The sequence below is a fragment of the Melozone crissalis genome, unplaced genomic scaffold, assembly GCF_028551555.1.
Source record: "Melozone crissalis strain CALT ecotype California unplaced genomic scaffold, PUWL_Pcris_2 ptg000005l_1, whole genome shotgun sequence".
Lineage (NCBI taxonomy): Eukaryota > Metazoa > Chordata > Aves > Passeriformes > Passerellidae > Melozone > Melozone crissalis.
In genome coordinates this window covers 61,176,982-61,196,242 of record NW_026535783.1, presented here as the reverse complement: position 1 = coordinate 61,196,242, position 19,261 = coordinate 61,176,982, and the positions used below count along the sequence as shown (strand labels likewise).

General features: G+C 37.4%; 1 protein-coding gene across 3 annotated transcripts in view; it reads left to right on the top strand.

Moving 5' to 3' along the window:
- The window catches only part of NNT (nicotinamide nucleotide transhydrogenase), a 42,616-nt gene that overhangs the window by 19,913 nt on the left and 3,442 nt on the right, over positions 1-19,261 (top strand). For all 3 annotated transcript variants that reach the window (XM_054282994.1, XM_054282979.1, XM_054282986.1), the window contains exons 14-21: positions 392-587; positions 1,176-1,409; positions 3,362-3,522; positions 4,400-4,579; positions 8,642-8,801; positions 10,159-10,240; positions 17,697-17,815; positions 18,511-18,626. In XM_054282994.1, the coding sequence (XP_054138969.1) occupies positions 392-587; positions 1,176-1,409; positions 3,362-3,522; positions 4,400-4,579; positions 8,642-8,801; positions 10,159-10,240; positions 17,697-17,815; positions 18,511-18,626 (1,248 nt within the window). The remainder of the gene's footprint in view (positions 1-391; positions 588-1,175; positions 1,410-3,361; positions 3,523-4,399; positions 4,580-8,641; positions 8,802-10,158; positions 10,241-17,696; positions 17,816-18,510; positions 18,627-19,261) is intronic.

Genomic DNA, 19,261 nt, shown 5'->3' with positions numbered 1-19,261 from the left:
CTTGCTGGTAGTTCAGAACTATCAAAGCTATTTCTTAGTTCAAATTTGCCATAAACAAATTATGAAACTATCCTTATAATGAAGAGGACCATATTGTTTTGGATTTGTGTGCTAAAGGAAAGGTTTCTTCTAAACTGATGAGGAAAATTGGTTTGGCTTTAATTAATAGTCATTTTGCAGATAAAAAAGGGTCGTCAAGGGAGGGAAAATCTTTATAGATATCACATTTTAATTGGCCAAAACCTCATCCTGTAAAGTTTCTTGACTTCATTTCAGAGTTGTGACTTAAACACATTCTGGAGAAATCAGTCATTTTGTGTAATTATCAGAGATGTTTTATAGCAATGCAATTTGTCACTACTTCATACTGATGTTTTTTCTTCCTTTAAAGATGATGTATCTGGGCTCAGGACTGTGCTGTGTTGGTGCCCTGGCTGGTTTGTCTACCCAAGGAACAGCTCGTCTTGGAAATGCTTTGGGTATGATTGGTGTTGCAGGAGGTTTAGCTGCAACTCTTGGAAGCCTTAATCCCACTCCTGCATTGTTGGCGCAGATGTCAGGTGCAATGGCACTTGGTGGGACCATAGGTATGTGTATGATGAACTAACAATCTATGTTCCATGCATGCATATATGCAACCTGTATATACATAAAATACTGTATAGCTCCCAAGTGAATTGACTAACTGACACTTGTGGCTTGTGCAAAATTATTTGGCAAATGTGTGAACAAAATATTGTAACTGTCAGGGCTTTTGTTAATGCTTTACAATCTGGTAAAGTGCTGGTGCTGACTGAAAAGTTGGGACCACGTCATCTCTAATAGGAAAACTTGTGTCCAGAGGTAAATGATCTTGCCCAGCTTTGTACTTCTGTTCAGTTCCTGACCGAATACTGCCAAATTCTCTCTTTCATACTGTGCCTTTGTTACAGAAAACAATGAATTTCTCAATATTTGGTGAAGCTTCTTAGCCCATGATATGCTTTACTCTTTCTATTTTTCATGATGCACAAAATTCACATGTGCAACCTTCGGTTCAATGCCATAGGGATTTCTAGTTGGAACAGACTTGTGTATGTGTAATCATTGCACACTGAACCATCCTGTACTAATTTCTAGCTGAACAGGTGGGTTGTGTTTTCTAAGACTTCCCTTCTGTCTTCATCTCTCAATAGGTCTGACAATTGCTAAACGCATCCAGATTACAGATCTGCCTCAGCTAGTGGCTGCTTTCCACAGTTTGGTCGGTTTAGCTGCTGTGCTCACCTGTGTAGCAGAGTACATGATTGAATATCCTCACTTCTCCAGCAACCCTGCTGCAAACCTCACCAAGATTGTGGCATATCTTGGCACGTACATTGGGGGAGTGACATTCAGTGGCTCTCTTGTTGCGTATGGAAAACTGCAAGGTGAGACCTCCTGTTCAGAATTAAATATTTATTAAAGGGTTTTTCTTCCCTTGGGATTTGACTCTACTTTTAGACTGCTATGTAGTTGAAAAAAAAACCATTGTATTTTGGACCAGGTGAAAGTTTAAATGTTTAATTTTTACGAGTACTTTTTTGTTTCTAATTCTGTTTAATTTGTGTACAGCTTTAATTATGAAAAGTTGTCTTCAGTGCTTTGACATATTATTATTCATCTTGTCTAGAAATAAGTGTTGCTTTGGTGTTAAGACACTACTTGATGCTTTTTCTCAAATTCATTTTATTGAACTTTAATGATCACAAGTTGGTATTTCTGAGCAGAATTTTGCTTGAAACTCTCATGTTGCTGTATTGTGAGCCCTAGTAATACTTCTAGGATTTTGTTCTTAACACTGCAATCTTCATTAAGGTAGGCAGCCTGCAATATTGAGGCTGCCTCACTTTAAACCATTCAGTTCACTGTCTATTTACCCACTGCACAGATTCCATGCTCCATGCCTCTTGCTGTTTTAGCAAATACGTTTTCTAAGTTAAATACTCACTAATTCCTGGTTATTATGCATGTGAAGTTTTCTTTATTGCATTTATTTTTGGTTTTGTAAACACACAGCTTTTGAGAAGCTGAGGTGATGCTTGTACTAAGAATTTCAGGCTAAGAGCTTCCTATTACTAATCCTTTTGTTAACTTTGCAATAGTTCCTTTGGGAAACATCTCTTTGCTTTCTTCAATGTTTGTGAGACCAGCCTTTGAAGGAGGAAATATGACAAGGATGGAAAGCTGTCTTCTCTAATAATCTTTTGAAGGATTTGTCAGTAGTATGTATTTCTGATGTATCTCTGCTAAGTAGTTATTAATTTATTTGTTCTGAGTTATTTTTTCTCTCTCCATTGTACCTCCTCAGTGATTTGTGCGCATGTCCCTGGTAAACTTCACTGCCTGTTTGAGCCTGCTCTCCTATTTTTGTTTACTTTTTTCTCCCTTGCATTTTCATATCATTATGGTATGAAATATGAAGTTTGTCTATATTAGCAAACTACTGATCCTATGGTATGGAAAAGGGTAGTGAGCCACACACTTTGACTCCCCTGGCTGAGACCATCAGTTCATTGTTTCCCTTGAATTCAGCTTTTCTCAAATTTTTATGAGAAAATTAAAATGAATGAAATGAAATGAAAATGAATGAAATGAAAATGAATTTTAAATGGGAATTAATTTTTTTTTTCAAATCTAAATGAGACACTTATTTCTGATGTAAGTAATTACTGGCAAACTTGCATTGTTTCAACCCTTTGTCATGTGGTTTGAAAATAACCAAACCCTAGTATGAAATTAATGTGACTGTCTTTTTTAACTGAATCACAGAAATACTGAACCGCCTTTTCCCCTCAAGTTTCTGCAGATGTGGGAAGCTGTGGGAGTTCCGTGTGACTGAGGGTAGTTGTGAAATTAATGCATTTGAAAATAGGAATGTTTTATACTTGGTGTTACCTGTGAAGTCATTTTTTTAAGCACACAGTTTTTGAGAGACTGAGATAATCCTTGTGTAGAAGTTCCAGCTAAAAGCTTCCTTCTACTGTGTGTCATATTCAACATACAAAGACCTGGAGGCAAAGTGGAAGGACTTTGTTGAAGGAAAAATAAAAAGGCTTTTCAAAAGGAAAAGAGATTTTTCTAGCTATTCTGGAGCACTTCAGTGAAATAAGAAGTAAACACAGTTGAAAGAAGAGTATTTGAGAATCTAGAGGAAGTTTAACTGTCTTGCAGTTCTAAGTCAGCAGAAAATCTCAGCTTCCACTAACTTGTTTTATCTTCTACCCCTCCCTTTTTTTCTTTTTTAATTTTTCTTTTGCTGAGTTATTCAGTCTTCTCTGAATGTTAGCAGCAGGCTTCCTTGAGTGTACATGTTCATGTCTGAAAATGTGTTTGATCGCAGGTATCCTGAACTCTGCACCTCTGCTCTTGCCTGGTCGGCATGCATTGAATGCAGGATTGCTGGCTGCCAGCTTTGGTGGGATGATACCTTACATGCTTGATCCTTCTTACACCACGGGAATTACTTGCCTGGGTTCTGTGTCAGCACTCTCAGCCATAATGGTAAGTTAAGGAATTGTAGAAAGTGAAACAAGTTACAAAAGGAGTTTATTCTCCAGTCCTGCAAGTTTCCTCTTTATTCATTATATTTTGCCATCCTGAGTCACAGTGGGCATGGTGCATGCCTGTGTGGTAAGTTGAAGTAGCAAGTAGCAACTGACTTTTCTAGATCTATATAGCATTTTTCTACTTACGTTTTGCAGCTACTGATTAATGAATTTTTTTTATGCGACAGAGTGATATTAGAGAAGACTTTTTAGAAAGGTAATCCCTAAAATACCTGAAAGAGCTCTGATTTACGGATTATTATGATAGCCTCTTGAGATGATGTCCTTGTGTAACTTCTGCCATTCACCTACACCAGTGTATGCCAGTGTTGCAAAATTTACCTTGAATATTGCCATTCTGTAAACTGAGTCTTGCAAGACTGTTCAATATGAATGCCTTAATGGTATGAACAGTTCCATGGAGCTAGTAGGATAATTTTGCAAGTAAAAAAATGTGACTAAGCTGAGCATGAGAATGGTGGGGTACCTTCCTGTTCTCTCTGAAAAGGCAGATTTGGCAAGTTGAATTCTCAGCCTGGATACCTACACTGACAATACTTGAATAGGCTCTAAGTAACTTGATAGTTGCTTAGAAAGGTTGTGGATGCCCCATTCATGGACGTGTTCAAGACCAGGTTGGTTGGAACCCTAAGCAACATGATTTAGTGGGTAATATCCCTCCCCAAGGCAGGGCAGTTGGGACTGGCTGATCTTTAAGGTCCCTTCCAACACAAACCATTCTATATTTATTTTTCAGTGCTGTGGGCTGAGTGTCCTTTCTGGGTGTTCTCCTTAGTGATTGCTGACGTTAAGTATTTTCTTTCCTTCTCCAGGGTGTCACTTTAACAGCAGCTATTGGAGGTGCTGATATGCCTGTAGTTATTACTGTCCTGAACAGTTACTCTGGATGGGCTTTGTGTGCTGAGGGCTTTCTCCTGAACAACAACTTGTTGACCATTGTTGGTGCACTCATCGGCTCCTCTGGGGCCATCCTCTCTTACATCATGTGTGTGGTAAGAAGTTTGCTTGTTTGAGTTATGAAAAAGCTTTTTTAACCATGTTTTTTAGGAAGATAAGCCATTGGATCTCAAACTGTTACATGTTTATAGACTAGAAAATTCTTGTTTGAAACTGTTGGACTAGATGTCAGTAATTTTTATTTGATTTGGTGAGAGACATATCTCAAAACTGAGGAAAGCCCTTGCATTGACTTAAGCATTAAGGATTTGTATCTGGGCTCAAAGAAGTATGATTACTTGTGGTCAGCTATTTTTTTTCCAGTCATACAGCTTCTGAAATGTGGTTAAATTTAAGCTAGATTTAATATATAGCAGGAGATACTTTAAGAAGTGTGTTCATTGGTTAGGCAGTGATTTGCAGTTTGGTTTTTGGAGTGCAGAAAAGTGTGCCCTTTTCTTCAGAGCAGCTACTTTGGAATACCACGGGGTGGCAGCAGGCCTGCGTGAGTTCAGTGCTGTGTGTCTGCAAGCTTGAGCCTCATCTCGGTGTGAGAGTTGTATTGTGCTATAGTAATGACCTCCTTTTCTCTGCAACATTTGTATAGAGGCCTTGTATTCAAAGATGGAGAGGTAATGGTTTAAAGAAAACAGTTTGCAGTACCACAGCTGCCAACTTTCTCCTTCTCTATGGTGTAATCCTGCTTTGTTTCTGCCCTTGTGCTCTTGTGTGATCGGTGCCACTGTTCTCCTGTCTGATGTTTTCCTCTGGTCAGCTCTGACAATCATCTTTTACTTCATCTCCACTGATAAATAGTATTGTTACCATGTTAGGAATGTTCAGTATCGTTCTTTTTCATCATTCTTGAGGAAAAATTTCAGAAAAGCTTAAAAAGGTATTCTTGTAAAACTACATGAAAGTGAGTTAAAATTAACAATTCTAAGTATGAATTGCAAAGAATCTCTTTCTTGAACATTTTCTGTCTCCTTATCAAAAGGAAATCATATTATGTAGCTCATATATTTAGTTATATACATTCAAGAATTTAGTCCACGTCAGTGGAAAAATAATGCTTATGGATAACACAGGTATAAAACTCTTTTAAGAATCAAATTCTTGTAAACTTCAGGGAAAATGTGAACTGCTTGGTGTGTGTTTACCAGTAATCTATCTATACCTTCATTTTTGTTTTACTTTCTCTTTCCTTTCTAATATTGCTCGCTCTCTTAGCACTCACAAGAGAGTTTTGAAATACTTACAGAGTTGGTTGGAGGAGCCTAGGTAAATAGGAAGCCTGAGGGAGTAGTTAGCAAAATAGTTAGGCAGTGACAGAGTGACTTTCCCCAGTGTTTCTCAGATTACAGGAAGTTTAGTTTTTGAGGTAGTGTCTAGAAATCTTGTGCTGCTTTATATAAGCTTAGACAACTAAAGTTCATCAACCAGTAAAATGAAAATTATTTTGTATGATTTCTGCACAGTAAGCAGAATAACATGCTCTTAGCCCAGAATTTTTCTTTTCTGCTATACTTCCTTTAATGGAAATCATTACTTTAGAAAGCATTGTTATAATCAGGGGATTCAGTATCATTGTCTTGAAGCTGCATTTCAGGAGAAGGAAATGCTCAAGAGTTTCAATAAATTCTGCGCTTGGTGTTTCAACCTGTGCTAATAAAGCAAAAGTTTCTCCTTCCCCTTTTTTGTCCTTTTTTATCCTGTGGGTTTTAGGTTTTGGGGGGGGGGGGGGGGGGATTTTTTTGTCGCCTTTTTTTTTTGTTGGTTTTTTCCTTCTTTTTTTTGCTTTTTTGTGGTTTTATTTTGTTTTTTGGGGGGGGGGGTTTGGCTTTTTTTGGGGGTTTTTTTGAGTTTTTTTCTTTTTTTTGGTGGGTTTTTTTTTGTTTGTTTTGGTTTTTCCCCCCTACTTTTTAGTATGATTTCTGTCAAAACTAGTATATTTATTGATACTTACCTAATTATCCATAGTCAGTCCTGAGTCTTTTAAAGCCTCAGTTGATAACTGAGTTAAAGGCAGGGAATTTAACTTCAAAAAGCAAAGGCCTGTACTGTTTGCTTATCCTATGAATTGTGAGTCTTTTAAGACACCAACACAATATATTTTATTCAGAACATTGGATTGTTAGCATGTCCTCGTCACTCCGTTTTTACCCAGAGGTAATACTTGATGATTGCAATTCTGGTGTTAGACTCATCATGGGATCCCAGAAGAAACTTAAGGTTGAAGAGGAACCATTAACTGGGTTGATGAAACAGAGCAAGAGAGGGGACAAACTGTGTTAGTCTTACAAATTATATGCTGACCATTCCTGTGTACTAGCTGTGAAGTTTCTGTAGGCACAGTGGAAGCACTTGCAGTTCTCAGGATTCAGGTATTTGATTTTCCCTGGACTGTAAGTTCCTGACCATTGTTGTTATTTGTCTGTGCTCAGCATAGAGGGCTTTTTGCCACTTGTTGGATTATCAGTGAGTGATGAAGCTTGCACTTTATACCTCCATATTTGTGGTGTGTGGTGGTAAAGAAGGTGGAAGAGGCTACAGAAGAGTTTTCACACTGTCCCAGATATGTTGGTTAATGATTGCTTGATAAAGGTCTTGGCTCTTCGCTGCCTTCCACATTTTCTGTTGGAAGTTCTTGGCTCTTTGCAGTGGAGCCAGGCAAGGGTACTTCAATCTTATGCTTGCTTTTAGCCGATTCCCATATTTCTAATTATATTTTATCTTCTTTTTTTTCCCCTTTGACTTGGTCTAACTGTTGTCTTTTGGTTTAGATATGTGTAGAAAGTGCTGTCCTCCCTACAAGCTTGGCATGTGCAACATCTGCAGAGGGTATTCTTCTGTCTAGGCTGTCTTACCCGACACAACTGCTATAATGTTGAAATAGATGCCAAAGGCAGTGTGTTCTCAGGGTATGTGAAATACTGTGTGCTGTAGACAGTGAAAAATATTGATTTCACCATGTTTGTGTGCATCCCTTACAGTATCTGACACAGTGATGACTTATCAGGAAAAACAGAAGTTCTAACATCATCATTTTGCTTATTTGCTAGATAATAAATTTCAAAGACTGGCACACCTTCTGAGACTATGGCAAAAAAACTGTGGAGCTGCATGATTTGAAATGTGGAGAATATACGTCTGGAAGCACAATTTTGTACTTCCTCCTACTTATATTTGTGACTCTCCAGATCCATTCCTAAATTTTGTCATGGCTTCTCAGCTAGTACAGAAGATGTATGACTCATATGTGTAATTAAAGAAGCATTTTATCCTCTTCCTTTCCTGCTTATAAAGTTTTTTATCCCCTGCAGTTACAAGTTTTTCCTATTTCCAGTTATTGACAGATATTACTTTGGGACCACAGTCACGAGCAGGCGTGCCAAAGAAAGCATTTAGCCAATGGCTTTTTCTGGCTATGTGTCTAATGGAGCCAGATTTTCAGGGTGTGTTATTCTCTTAAACATTCTAGTTAAAATCTCTTGTTTTCCTTTGGTGGTCAGCCAGTAAGTCAATGGTCCCCTTCAGTTCTTTACAATGTGGCTGGTTCAGTGTGGCTGATTAGCTGCTATTGTGTTTTCCTGTTTTGTTGCTGTAGCAGTTTTGCTTCAGTACTACCTGTAAGAGCTTTGTGGATTCCATGCTGTCATGGAGCAGTGTTGTGCTTACATGTTAAATTGGTTAAAAACTATGGAAAATATCTTGCAAAAATGTGTGTGTGTGTGTATATGCCAGTGTAAAAAAAATTTTTAGAAACTCTGTCATCGAGCATGCATTCTTTCATATTCTTCCCTTTTAAGAACAAAAAGAGACCAATATTTGCTATTTGCATAGTTTTGTTCTTTGTTTTGGAGAAATATTGGCGCTCTCCCACTATATGTGTAATGTAATGTGTTCAAAGCTGATGTTTGGTGATGGCTGTGGTAAACTGTTTTAAAAAGCCTGTTTTAAGAGTCTTTGGATTATAAGAAGGCAAAACCAGCTTATAAAGACTATTGTCAGGAAGTCTTTAATATTTTCAGAAATCTTCTTCAGAAGTTTTCTTTGTGGAGTGTCACCTTTATTTTTGGATTTCATCTTTATATGACCAAAACCATCCTGTCTTTTAGGCTATGAACCGTTCCCTTGCAAATGTGATTCTTGGGGGCTATGGCACTGCATCAACAGCTGGTGGGAAACCCATGGAAATTACTGGAACTCACACAGAAATCAATTTGGACAATGCAGTTGAAATGATAAAAGAAGCTAATAGCATTATTATTACTCCAGGTAAGACTCTCTTGACTTACACAACAAGATGTTCAGAGGATGTGATTTAAAAATAAAAATCCCAACCAAACAAAAACACAAAACAAACCAAAAAAAGGTAGCAGCAAAGAGGCTGCAGTATGGCAGCAGCATATCAAATGTTGACTGAGTCCATGCGATTTGTTTTTGTTCCTTGGTCAGATATCATTCCCCTGTGCAGAGATGTGTGCCACTTCATTTTTCTTTCTGTATGTGTCATCAAAGTTTGTCCTTTTTATTTGCATTTTAAATTCTTCAGAACAAAAGCTATCTTTTGTAAGTTAAGTTTACGCCACAACAGCTGTACACAAAATTAACTGAATTCCAAGCACAACTACAGTACCAGTGGTACCAATTTTACCGACAGATCTGTTAAATCCTGAAAGACAGGATTTTGTTTACACTTCTCAGGTACTTGTTCAATTCCGCATTTGTTTATGAAAAAGAAAGGCCAAAAATCCCCATCCAAAATGTAGTAAATATAAATACTGTAATTAAAGTAAAACAACCCAACCTGAAAACCAAAGCCTGAATTGTCTGAAATGATTATGTTGGCTGTTCATGTCGTTTAGTGGTACGTTCCCTGAAAGGAAAACTCAAGTAGGGGACAGTTTAGGATTTCTCCTTCAACTAAATGGCTTGACTATCATGTTAAACTCATTTTAGCACTGGAATGTGAAGAATGCTAAAATACAAAGTTATCTTTCATTTTGCTTCAAGTTTAAAGAGACCATCAGTGAGGTAGGGTTCTAATTTGGTAAGCTACTTTTTTTCCTGATGAAGCTTGCAATCATCTTCAAGGAGTTTGCGTCTTTCTCCTGTGGTTAAACCTTGAGCACACCATTAATAATACATGTTTTTTATTTTTATCCTTGGCATAGTTGCTCTGATGAATTAGCTCAGAGAGACTGAAAAAATTATTTGCTGCTAAAAGCCATATCTAGCTACTAGATTTGCATTAAGCTGATTGAAATTCTGTTGAGGATAATGGTTGTCAAGTAACCTGACAATCACCCTTTTATCAATTTTTCAAAATACCTGTCTGAAACATCCTTTTCTGATATAGAAAGGAACATGTCTTTTTGTGAGGGCGAAATAAGTGCTTTTGTAGTTAGACTGGTCAAATCACTGCACTGTAAGTGGTCAGGAGATCAAGAAAGAGATTAATTACAGTGGCCAGGCTGGGAATGTGTGAGAATCTAATGTATGTTTTTTAAATTTCTTTCATTTATTTTTAATTATGAGAACATCTCTGTGTGTGGAAAGTACACTTATTGTCTGCAACTGGTTTTTCTGCACTAAAACAGGAAAATACGTTAAAATTTTGAAATTCTTTCAGGTTATGGCTTGTGTGCAGCAAAAGCTCAGTACCCAATAGCTGATCTGGTGAAGATGTTGAGAGAACAAGGGAAAAATGTTAGGTAAGTGCTTTTCTTGATGAGAAGTATTACAGGTGGTTTGTTTTGGTTTTTTTCATTCCATTAAAACCGCTAGTTTTGGTTTAACGTTTTTTTCAGCATTGACAGAGGCACCAGGATCAGCTTGAAAAGCTGCCTGGAATGTTGTCCAATTGGATTTTGAATGTCTTGATGGAGACTGACAACCTCTTTTGGGCAGTTTCTCATGATGTTTAGTCATCCTTAGGGTAAAACCAGTTTTTTCTGTGTTGCAATTTGCAGCTGTTGCCTCTTGCCCATTCCCTGGATATCCCTGAGAAGAATTTGGCTCTATCTTTTTTGTTGCCCTTCATCTATATTTATACAGAGTGATAAGATTCCATTGATCCTTCTCTTCTGCAGGCAGAAGAATCCCAGATTTCAGCCTCTCCTCTTGTGGCAGATAGTCTTAACCATTAAGCAACTTACACCTACACTTATGGGGCTCCTGTAAGATTTTGCTGTTGCAGGCAAGACTGCTATTAGAGTTTGTTGAGCATCTCATGAAAGGATTATGGGAGTGCATGTCTCCAGTCACCTGAATTTATTCTGCTGGAGTGCTATTCCGAAAAACAGAGATAATTCTTAGGTTTCCAGTATTGGCCTCAAGTCTCCTTTCCTCCTTCAGTTTTTCTGTAGACCTTATATATTCTGAAAGTACTGGAAAACAAACATTAAGTCTATCTTGCTGATTGTTTGAAATTTTGCTTGTTTTCTATTTATGATAACTTAATATTTTAAAATCAATCAAGGCTCAGTTTTCATTTCAAACAAGGTATTTTGGGAGATGCTGGTTAGCCAGACTCATTCTCTGATTTCCATATGTTTATTTCAATTAGATGGTGACTTCCCTTTGGAATCATTCCTCTAGTAATTAGGGTTTTTTGGTTTTGTTTTTTTTCTTCCACTACTTTTCCAACCTTATTAAAAAGTTGCATGTAAGCTTTTGCAGCGTATTACAGCATTGTGTTGGGTAACAGTAGAGTTCTAGGGTTTAGCAGCAATAACTTGTTAGTGTTTAACCAGAATTTTGCATATAAAATTGCTTTATGGATGTATTTGTTTGTGCATGAGAAATGAGGGGGTGTGGTGGTGTATTTGCTTCCTGGAGCAGTCTTCACACCTTGATTCTCCATGTTTAGCAACAGCTCTGTGTGTGTCCAGATCGCATTTGAGGGCGCTTAGTTTTGCAACAAAAAAAACCCTTTCATGGCTAATGTGATGACAGTCTTGTACACTTCTGGCTTTCCTTTCAGTGCTTCTGTGGGGGGGTTAGCTCTTATTTGACCAACCTTGGTGAAATAAAAGAAGAAAAAAATGGTTTTGCCTTTTATGTTGGCTTTGCAGGAGAGAAAAGTGAATGAGTTCTTGAAATAAATGGCTTATACTTAAAATGAATCAGTTTCAGGAAGGGATGACTGCAGTGGTTACCTAGTATTTTAATGAAAGAAATCTGTATTTACAGTTTGTGGTAATTCAGGCCTTTCATCGCTTTGCTGGGCTCCCATGGTGTTCATTGAGTGCAGCTGTTGTCCTCTGGTTTCAGTAGGCCTGGAGTGCCTCGGGACCCTAATGCACTCACCATCCAGATGTAGTGACACTCTCACACACACGCTGTGGAGGGCTGCCAGCATGGACACAGGATTGCATCAGTCTGTAATGCCCATCGTGTGCCAAGAAAAATTGCGACTGTCATATGGTCTGGTTTTTTGTTTCATGGCTCACCACTGATCCAGAGAAGTTGTTTTAGTTTGCTTTGCCTATAGCCATAACATTCTCATTGAAGACCGCAGATTATATAACATGATGCGTAACCTTTGACTAGGATTTAAATTTAGAAATACAGGAGAGATTTTGGAAACTTTAGACTGTTTTAGTTACTCAGTTGCTTAGCTAGCATCATCACTCACTTGAGATGGTCTTGCAGCAGATCACATCTTTAATGCATTAGTAAAGTCACAGAGAAAGCTGGATGTTACTGAGCCTTGAGTATAGCTTTCCCTTGTCATGGATGGATAAACAACAAAACGTTTTATAGGCTAAATCCCATAGCCCCCTGAATCTATTGGCCTTGGAGAGGAAATGGCTGTCCTACAACTGGTGTTGTATTTCTGCAAAGTTAGAAGTAAGTAAATTGTTGAAAGTTCTTGCCTTACTGAAGTTCATCGGTAATGTTGAAGTTCACATGTAATGTTGTTTGTAGAACTCTGGTTGTGAAATTCTGATTTTTCCTATATAATAAAACTATGTTCTGTAGTAATTTTATATATAGAAACATAATTACAGTCTAAAACTGTACGTTCTCATATATGCAAGGGTTGTTGATGCTCTCATATCCAATTCCAGTTAACTGTCCTCGTTTTTACCACAGTATAACTTTCTTGAGACATTTGCTGTCAGTGTATTTAGTTCTCCTGCATAAAAAGATGTTCTTGATAAGAAAAATGCATTTTGGTATGGAAGGACTCTTAAAATTATGCTTTGTGTAGACTTTCTAAATAATTACATAGTTAATAAGTTGATTTTCTAGGAATTCATAGTTGAGGGACATGCACATTGCCTCTTTAACAGCTTTTCAAAATAGTTGCTAGGAAGTTAGTGTTCTGGTTTGGTTTTTTTACCTTTTTAAAGATAGATATCTTGAAGGACTTGGATTTCTGTCTTTTGGTGCTGGAGAATGTAATTACTTTTGAACAACATGAAAACAAGAGTTTTCTACATTTTTGAAAATATGGTAGTATTGATTTAATGTTGTGCCTGTGTTTCTAAGTTTTTCTTATTGATATGTCAGTGGTTGAACTCTAATCAGATGTGTTCAGTGTTCTGATTTTTTTTCTCCACTCTTTAATGTCTTGTATGTAATAGAATATGTGCATGAGTATGAGTTACACATTTATCTGCAAATTAATAAATAAGCCTGATTACCTAAAACTATTTATGGTATCAGTTTAAAACCATCATCTCTTGTGGCTCTACAAGAAAATCTAGAAGAATTTTTAAGGATGAGCTGTTAAGATGCTGTCCCAAGCAGCCTTAACACACTGCGTAGCTCACGTGCAAGATGGAAATTAGTGTCACTGATGAGAGGCAGCTTAAGGACAATGTGTGCTGGTGCAGGTTTCTGGGAAGCTGAGTTATTATACACAGTAAGAAAACACAAACTGTACCTGTGTGCCAGTTCTTGGTTTGTGGTAATCATGGTGTATGGGTTCTGAATTATTAATGCTGCACATGAAGGGACAGCTGAAGTCCATCAGGTCTGTTTCGCTCCAGTGTTTATTGCTGTAGTTAGAACTTGCAAACCATGCAGTGCCTGATGGCTTCTGCAAGGATGCAGCTGTAACTGTGTTTTGGGGGAGTATTGTAGGTGGGCTGTTAGTTCCATATGGGTCACCTCTGGATGACCTTACTAGGTCAGTATAGGAAGCAGGGTCAGCTTTGTGGAAGCAGGGTCTTGTTTTTTGCCTGTAGTTGTGTTCTTGAGAAGGCTATTGCACAGAGCTAAGATCCATCTGCATCTTAACCCTGCTGTCATATACCATAGTGGTTGGAAATAGGGAGCCAGTGTCAGCCCTTACTTTACTATGTGTAATTTAGCTGTCTAACTTAATTTAAATTTAACTGGCTTGATTGCAGCAGAGCCACCAAGCTTGATCCATGCCATAGGACTGATTTTGGGGGCATGTGTTGCCTTCAGCATGACAGTAAGTCTAAGCTAGCTGGGTTAGCTTGTAACCTGCAGTTGTCCATACCTATGATAAACATTACACTCTTAAGTCATTCTGCACTGCAACTGTTGTTGCAGTTATGGCAGGATTCAAGATGGCAGGATTCAAGATGTGGAATATTTGAATGATGTACTTCTCTGTTCATATAGTTTGTTGGTGGCTTTTTTTCCCTTCCCGTTACCTTGAGTGATGGATTCCTGTTTTTACTGAAAACAGAGCTGAAGAGTGGTGTCTAAATAAAGTGAATGAGATGTGAGAACCTGTAAGTGAAGCCAAGCCCTTGGGCAAATATGACATTTAAATTGTTGAGTAAGTTCAGTTAGGCACCAGGCAGATGCTACTTGGCTCTGCCCAGCTCTGGTATAATGACAGGAACCCTATCTTCACATTGATGAAGTGATCCTGAAACACTTTTGCACTGGGTTAGGTGCTGCTATTGTGAGCCAGCTCTTTCACTTTTGATTACAAGAATGTTATTTAGCCAGCTGTAATAAAGATAGATACTGACTTTATGAGCTGTATGAAAAGTAATTTCTATTTTGAGATTTTTCAATAATTTTTCATGCTATAGCTGTCTTTTTGATATTGCTGAGTTCATACTACTTCAGCCACCTTCTGTCCTTTCTATCCCTCTCAACTCCAAATGCAGTTTTCTGTGCTGAAAGTGCTAGATATGTCAGGAGTTTTAGATATCTAGTCTAAATTTAAAATAAAATGCTGCACTTTTATATTACTTAAAAAAGTTCAAAACATAAACTTGTGCGCTGTGTTGTCTTTATAAAACTATAAAACTAAAAGGTATTCAGTAGAGGCTGGTTAAAAGAGTTGAATATCCTTGCCTTAAGCTGTTTACCTATGAAGTGTGAGTAGCAAGGTGATGTACACTTACTTCAGTATTTGACAATCGTTGGTGGTAAGCAAGCCCCACATTATGTTTTCAAAGTCAAAAGAAAAAATTCTTGTTGAATTCTGTGTTTCAATGAAATACTAGAATAATGTTTCAAGTCATACACAACATGGCTGTGACTGTGTGTTGTGGTTTAAGATTTCTTCTTGATTTATAAACAAATCAACCAACCTAAGGGAGTTCCTGCATTACTGATGACAAAAGAGTATCAAAGAAACTTTGCAATTTTTCACTTGAAAGCATTTTTGCCGTAAAACATGTTTCCCTTTTAAAATAATTTGTGTTAAATTTTTGAATATGAATGAGGTTCATGTTAGGAACATCTGAGACGGCATATGTAACAAAATGTTCCTGCTGAAATGCACATGACTTTGAAGAAGTCTGTTGCTGTTGTGAGTTGGAGGCAAGATTGCTGCTTTTATTTGACTCATTACGAGCCATCAGGGATTTTTAGTATCTATTTTGCACAGTTACCTGAATTCTGAATCCTGCTTTCTACTGGATAGGCTGATTTCAGTTCAGAACTGTGTGTTACCTTGTGACATAGTGAGAGTCTTAGAGAAGCTATAATTTTAAATTACTCTTTTTTTACATTCTTGCACATCCAATTTTGAGTAGTACTGGCAAGCTACTGTCATATTTGGTTAACAGACTCTTACAAGCAGACTTTTGGGACTCGCTTCAATATTTGTCCAAAAAAGCTTTTGTATGAGCAGCTTTCTCAAACTTTTTGAATACACAGTATGTGGTTTCAAGCAGAGTCTGTCAGAAGTCTCTAACTACTGATGGTTCATGCCATAACTCTTCCTGTATGAAGATAATTTGTCCCTTTCTTTTCTTCTTTCCTTGCCTCTTGCCAGGAATGGCGAAGTCAAAGGTGAAATTCATTCTCTTGGCAGCTTAAATTTTGGCTTTCCAGCCCTTAAAATAAGATTGTATGTGTATATAGTACTTAATAGAAACCTCACGAGTGTTTTGTTTTGTGTATTGCCAAAGCAGCTTTGGTCACAAAGGCACTCAAATAATTTTATTAGACACAAAAGAGAATTTTGTTGGAAAATCTATTTTCACTGCCAGAGGAGTGATGAGTTTCTCAAGGGTACTTCAGAATAAGAGTTCTCCTACTGTACTGTTAGTGATCAAATTTGGTATACTTAAGATCTATCTGCAGTACTACACATGGCTTGTGTTACTGAGTGGTGTGAAACATAAGCTGTTAGTAATTTGTGCTGTATGTTTGCTCTCCTGATTCTAGGTATTAGCCTTTGCAACAGGGTCCCAAATGTTTACTAGCTGAATACAATCTATTCCTGTTCTTCTTTAAAAGCATTCCTTCTAAAACTAGCTTTATTCTTTGACCTAGAGCTTAAAGCTGTATTATATCTAGTATTATGTGGATTAATCGTATGTCCTTAATTTTGTTGCTGGAGTTCCAATTGTCTTGTATTTTATTGTATTAATGTTGCCTTGATGATGGAGTGCTCAGTTGCCCATTTAAGGATGTATTTGTTCAGTCTTTAATTCACAAGTGATCTGTGTTGATTGGACTGTGACTTGTGGTCCATCAGTCATTCCCATTGCAGTGGAGTTGAAAATAGAAGTATATGACTATCTATCTGTCATGGCAAATTGATTTATTAGTAATTCTCTCCTTTCTGAAGAATTCTGAATTACTTTCATTTAATTCCTGACTTACTTGGATTTCTGTTCAGAAATTTCTTTTCCAAAATCCAAAAATTCAAAAATCCAAGTTTTTTCTTGACTATTTTCCTTCTTTTCCAAAGTATCTATAGACTTCTGAATTAAACATTATCTTCAGCCCCATACAATCATAATCTGAGGCACTTCTGGCATGCGTGAGTCAGCATTGCATCTGGTGATAGCTTCAGAGATGGAAAGACAGAAAGTGCACATGACAGTAGACATGGATATGCCTTGCTTGTAAGGGCCAGTAGATGATCAAAAGAGTAACAACAGGAAATAGATTTGCTTCTAACCAAATACGTCTTTGGTTTGCCGCGAAACCAGCTTAACATCTCCATTCTGGCTTTTTCAGGTTTTTAATCTTAGGGAGCTGCATACATACATGCCTGAGCACCCCAGGTCTGTTGGTCTGTCTGAAGCTTTAGTAACTCATGAGCAGTGTAATCTCTCTATGTTATTTTTGAGTTGTTCTGAAAACATTTTTTAAAATGTTTATGCTTAAACTGTTAGTTTTTTAGCTCTTTACCTTTTCACTCCCCATCCTTTTTTTTGGTCCCCTCTTCATTTCCTCCTAAAGTCAATCCGGAGAAGAAAGTGGCATGTTAACCTAATTCAGCTAGACATTCTCTTGTGCTTGAAGTCTTGTGCTGTTAATTTTTCTGTTGGATTGAAAGTGTTCATACAAGTGTTTCTTGTACATACTCTAGACATACCTGAGTAATAAAGTCATTTTTTAAGGGCATCTCTAGGTCTAGGAGTAGTTTTGCTTCAGAAAGGTGGCATGGTCTCTGGCCTTTCTCATGGCAATTTTATTTAAACACTGTGGTGTTTTCAGTGATGTAAAGGACCTGAAAAACATACTAATGTGGATGGTAGTTTTGGAGTTAAAAGGATCATTTGTAAAAGTCCAAAAGAATCTGTCACAAGGTTTGAAATACAGTAGTGCTTGGAAGGTGAACTGTTAAATTTTAACAGATTCTTTTCATTAATTGCCATTTGTGCTTATACTTAAGAGCTTCTCACCCTTCTAAGTCACAGGTGATAATTTTAATGTATAAAACACAGTAGTCCAAACTTATTAAAGGAGTTTCTTCCCTTTTAGGTTTGGTATTCACCCTGTGGCTGGCCGTATGCCTGGTCAGCTGAACGTACTGCTAGCAGAAGCTGGTGTTCCCTATGATATTGTACTAGAAATGGATGAAATCAATGAAGACTTCCCAGGTTAGCACATGAGCCATAAGCTTCCACTAGACTGAATGATTGATTTGCTTCTGTTTTTGCACTGCACAGGGATTTTAACAATAGAAAGTCAAGAAGTCAAGCCATTCAGTTTCTTTTGTAGAGGACTAGAGGTCTTTTGGTGGGAAGGGTGGGTAGGGGGAGCTTTTTATGAATTGCTTGTAGCTGTGAAGTAAATGGCAAATGCTATATCCTTATTATCTCTGTTACTGCCCTGTCCTTGCAGAGCAAAATTATTATTACTTCTTTAGCTCAGTTATTGTTAATGACATGACTTGACCCTGTCATGTACAGCATTGTACTGGCAACTTCTTGCTTTTTTTACATTTTTATTTAAAAGGCAGAAGTTTGCTGCTAAAGGTTTTTCAGAAAAATATTCAAAAGAAAAGCCAGGCACAAAAAAATTTGGAAGTGATGTGTGTATTCAACCACATTTAAATATCAAAAGGTTTTAAATTTTGTGTGGCAGGGTTGAATTGGATTGTGAATGTGTGTAGTTTGTTAGCGGTAGCTGGCAGCACATTTGAACTCTCACATATAATTGGCTTGAGAAGTTTGTAAAATACTTGTGAGCATACTTAACCATTAGGGGTCCTTCTGCCTAGAATGTGCATCAGCCTCAATGTTTCAGTTTCAGATAATTTTTCATCAGTGTTGTTTTCTTTGTCTTGCTGCAGAGACTGACTTGGTCCTTGTAATTGGTGCAAATGATACAGTTAATTCAGCAGCTCAGGAAGATCCAAACTCTATCATAGCTGGAATGCCAGTTCTTGAGGTCTGGAAGTCCAAACAGGTGAGATTAATGGAGTTGAATTATCACCTACCTTTAGCAAGCTTTTAAAAATATGGTTTGTAGGATAAGCTAACAGCATTTTGCCACTATTCTGGTTTCCACAAGAAGCTTTTCTTCAGGTTGTCCAACAAAATGGTTAGTGCCTTGCAAGTGTGATGCACTTTTCATGATTTTAGAATCATCATCAAGTGCTTTGGTGAGACCAATGATGACTGCAATAGAAAAGATCAATTAGGCTGCTTCTACTAGAATGTGATTAGAATAAATGGTGGTCTGCTTATATCCACAGCCCTGAAACATTTCTGTACTCATAGCTGTTTTGTTAAGTTTATAGTTGACAACTTTAATACTGAGGTGGAAATACAAGAATGAATAGTATGCTTAAATAAAATAATAAATAGTAATTAAAAACCAACAAACATCCCTCCCAAAAAAACCAAACAAAACCCCTAAAAAATGCAAGACTGAGACAAGTAGAGCACTTAGACTGTCCAAGTTGAACCAACAGTGTCGTTACCTTTACAGTTTTGCTCTGATCTAAAGTACATATAGTGTTTCCTTGGTGTGAAATCTTTGATACTTTGTTCTGCATGAAGTCCGGGCCTCAGTTGTTCTGTGGGTTATCCATTCAAGTT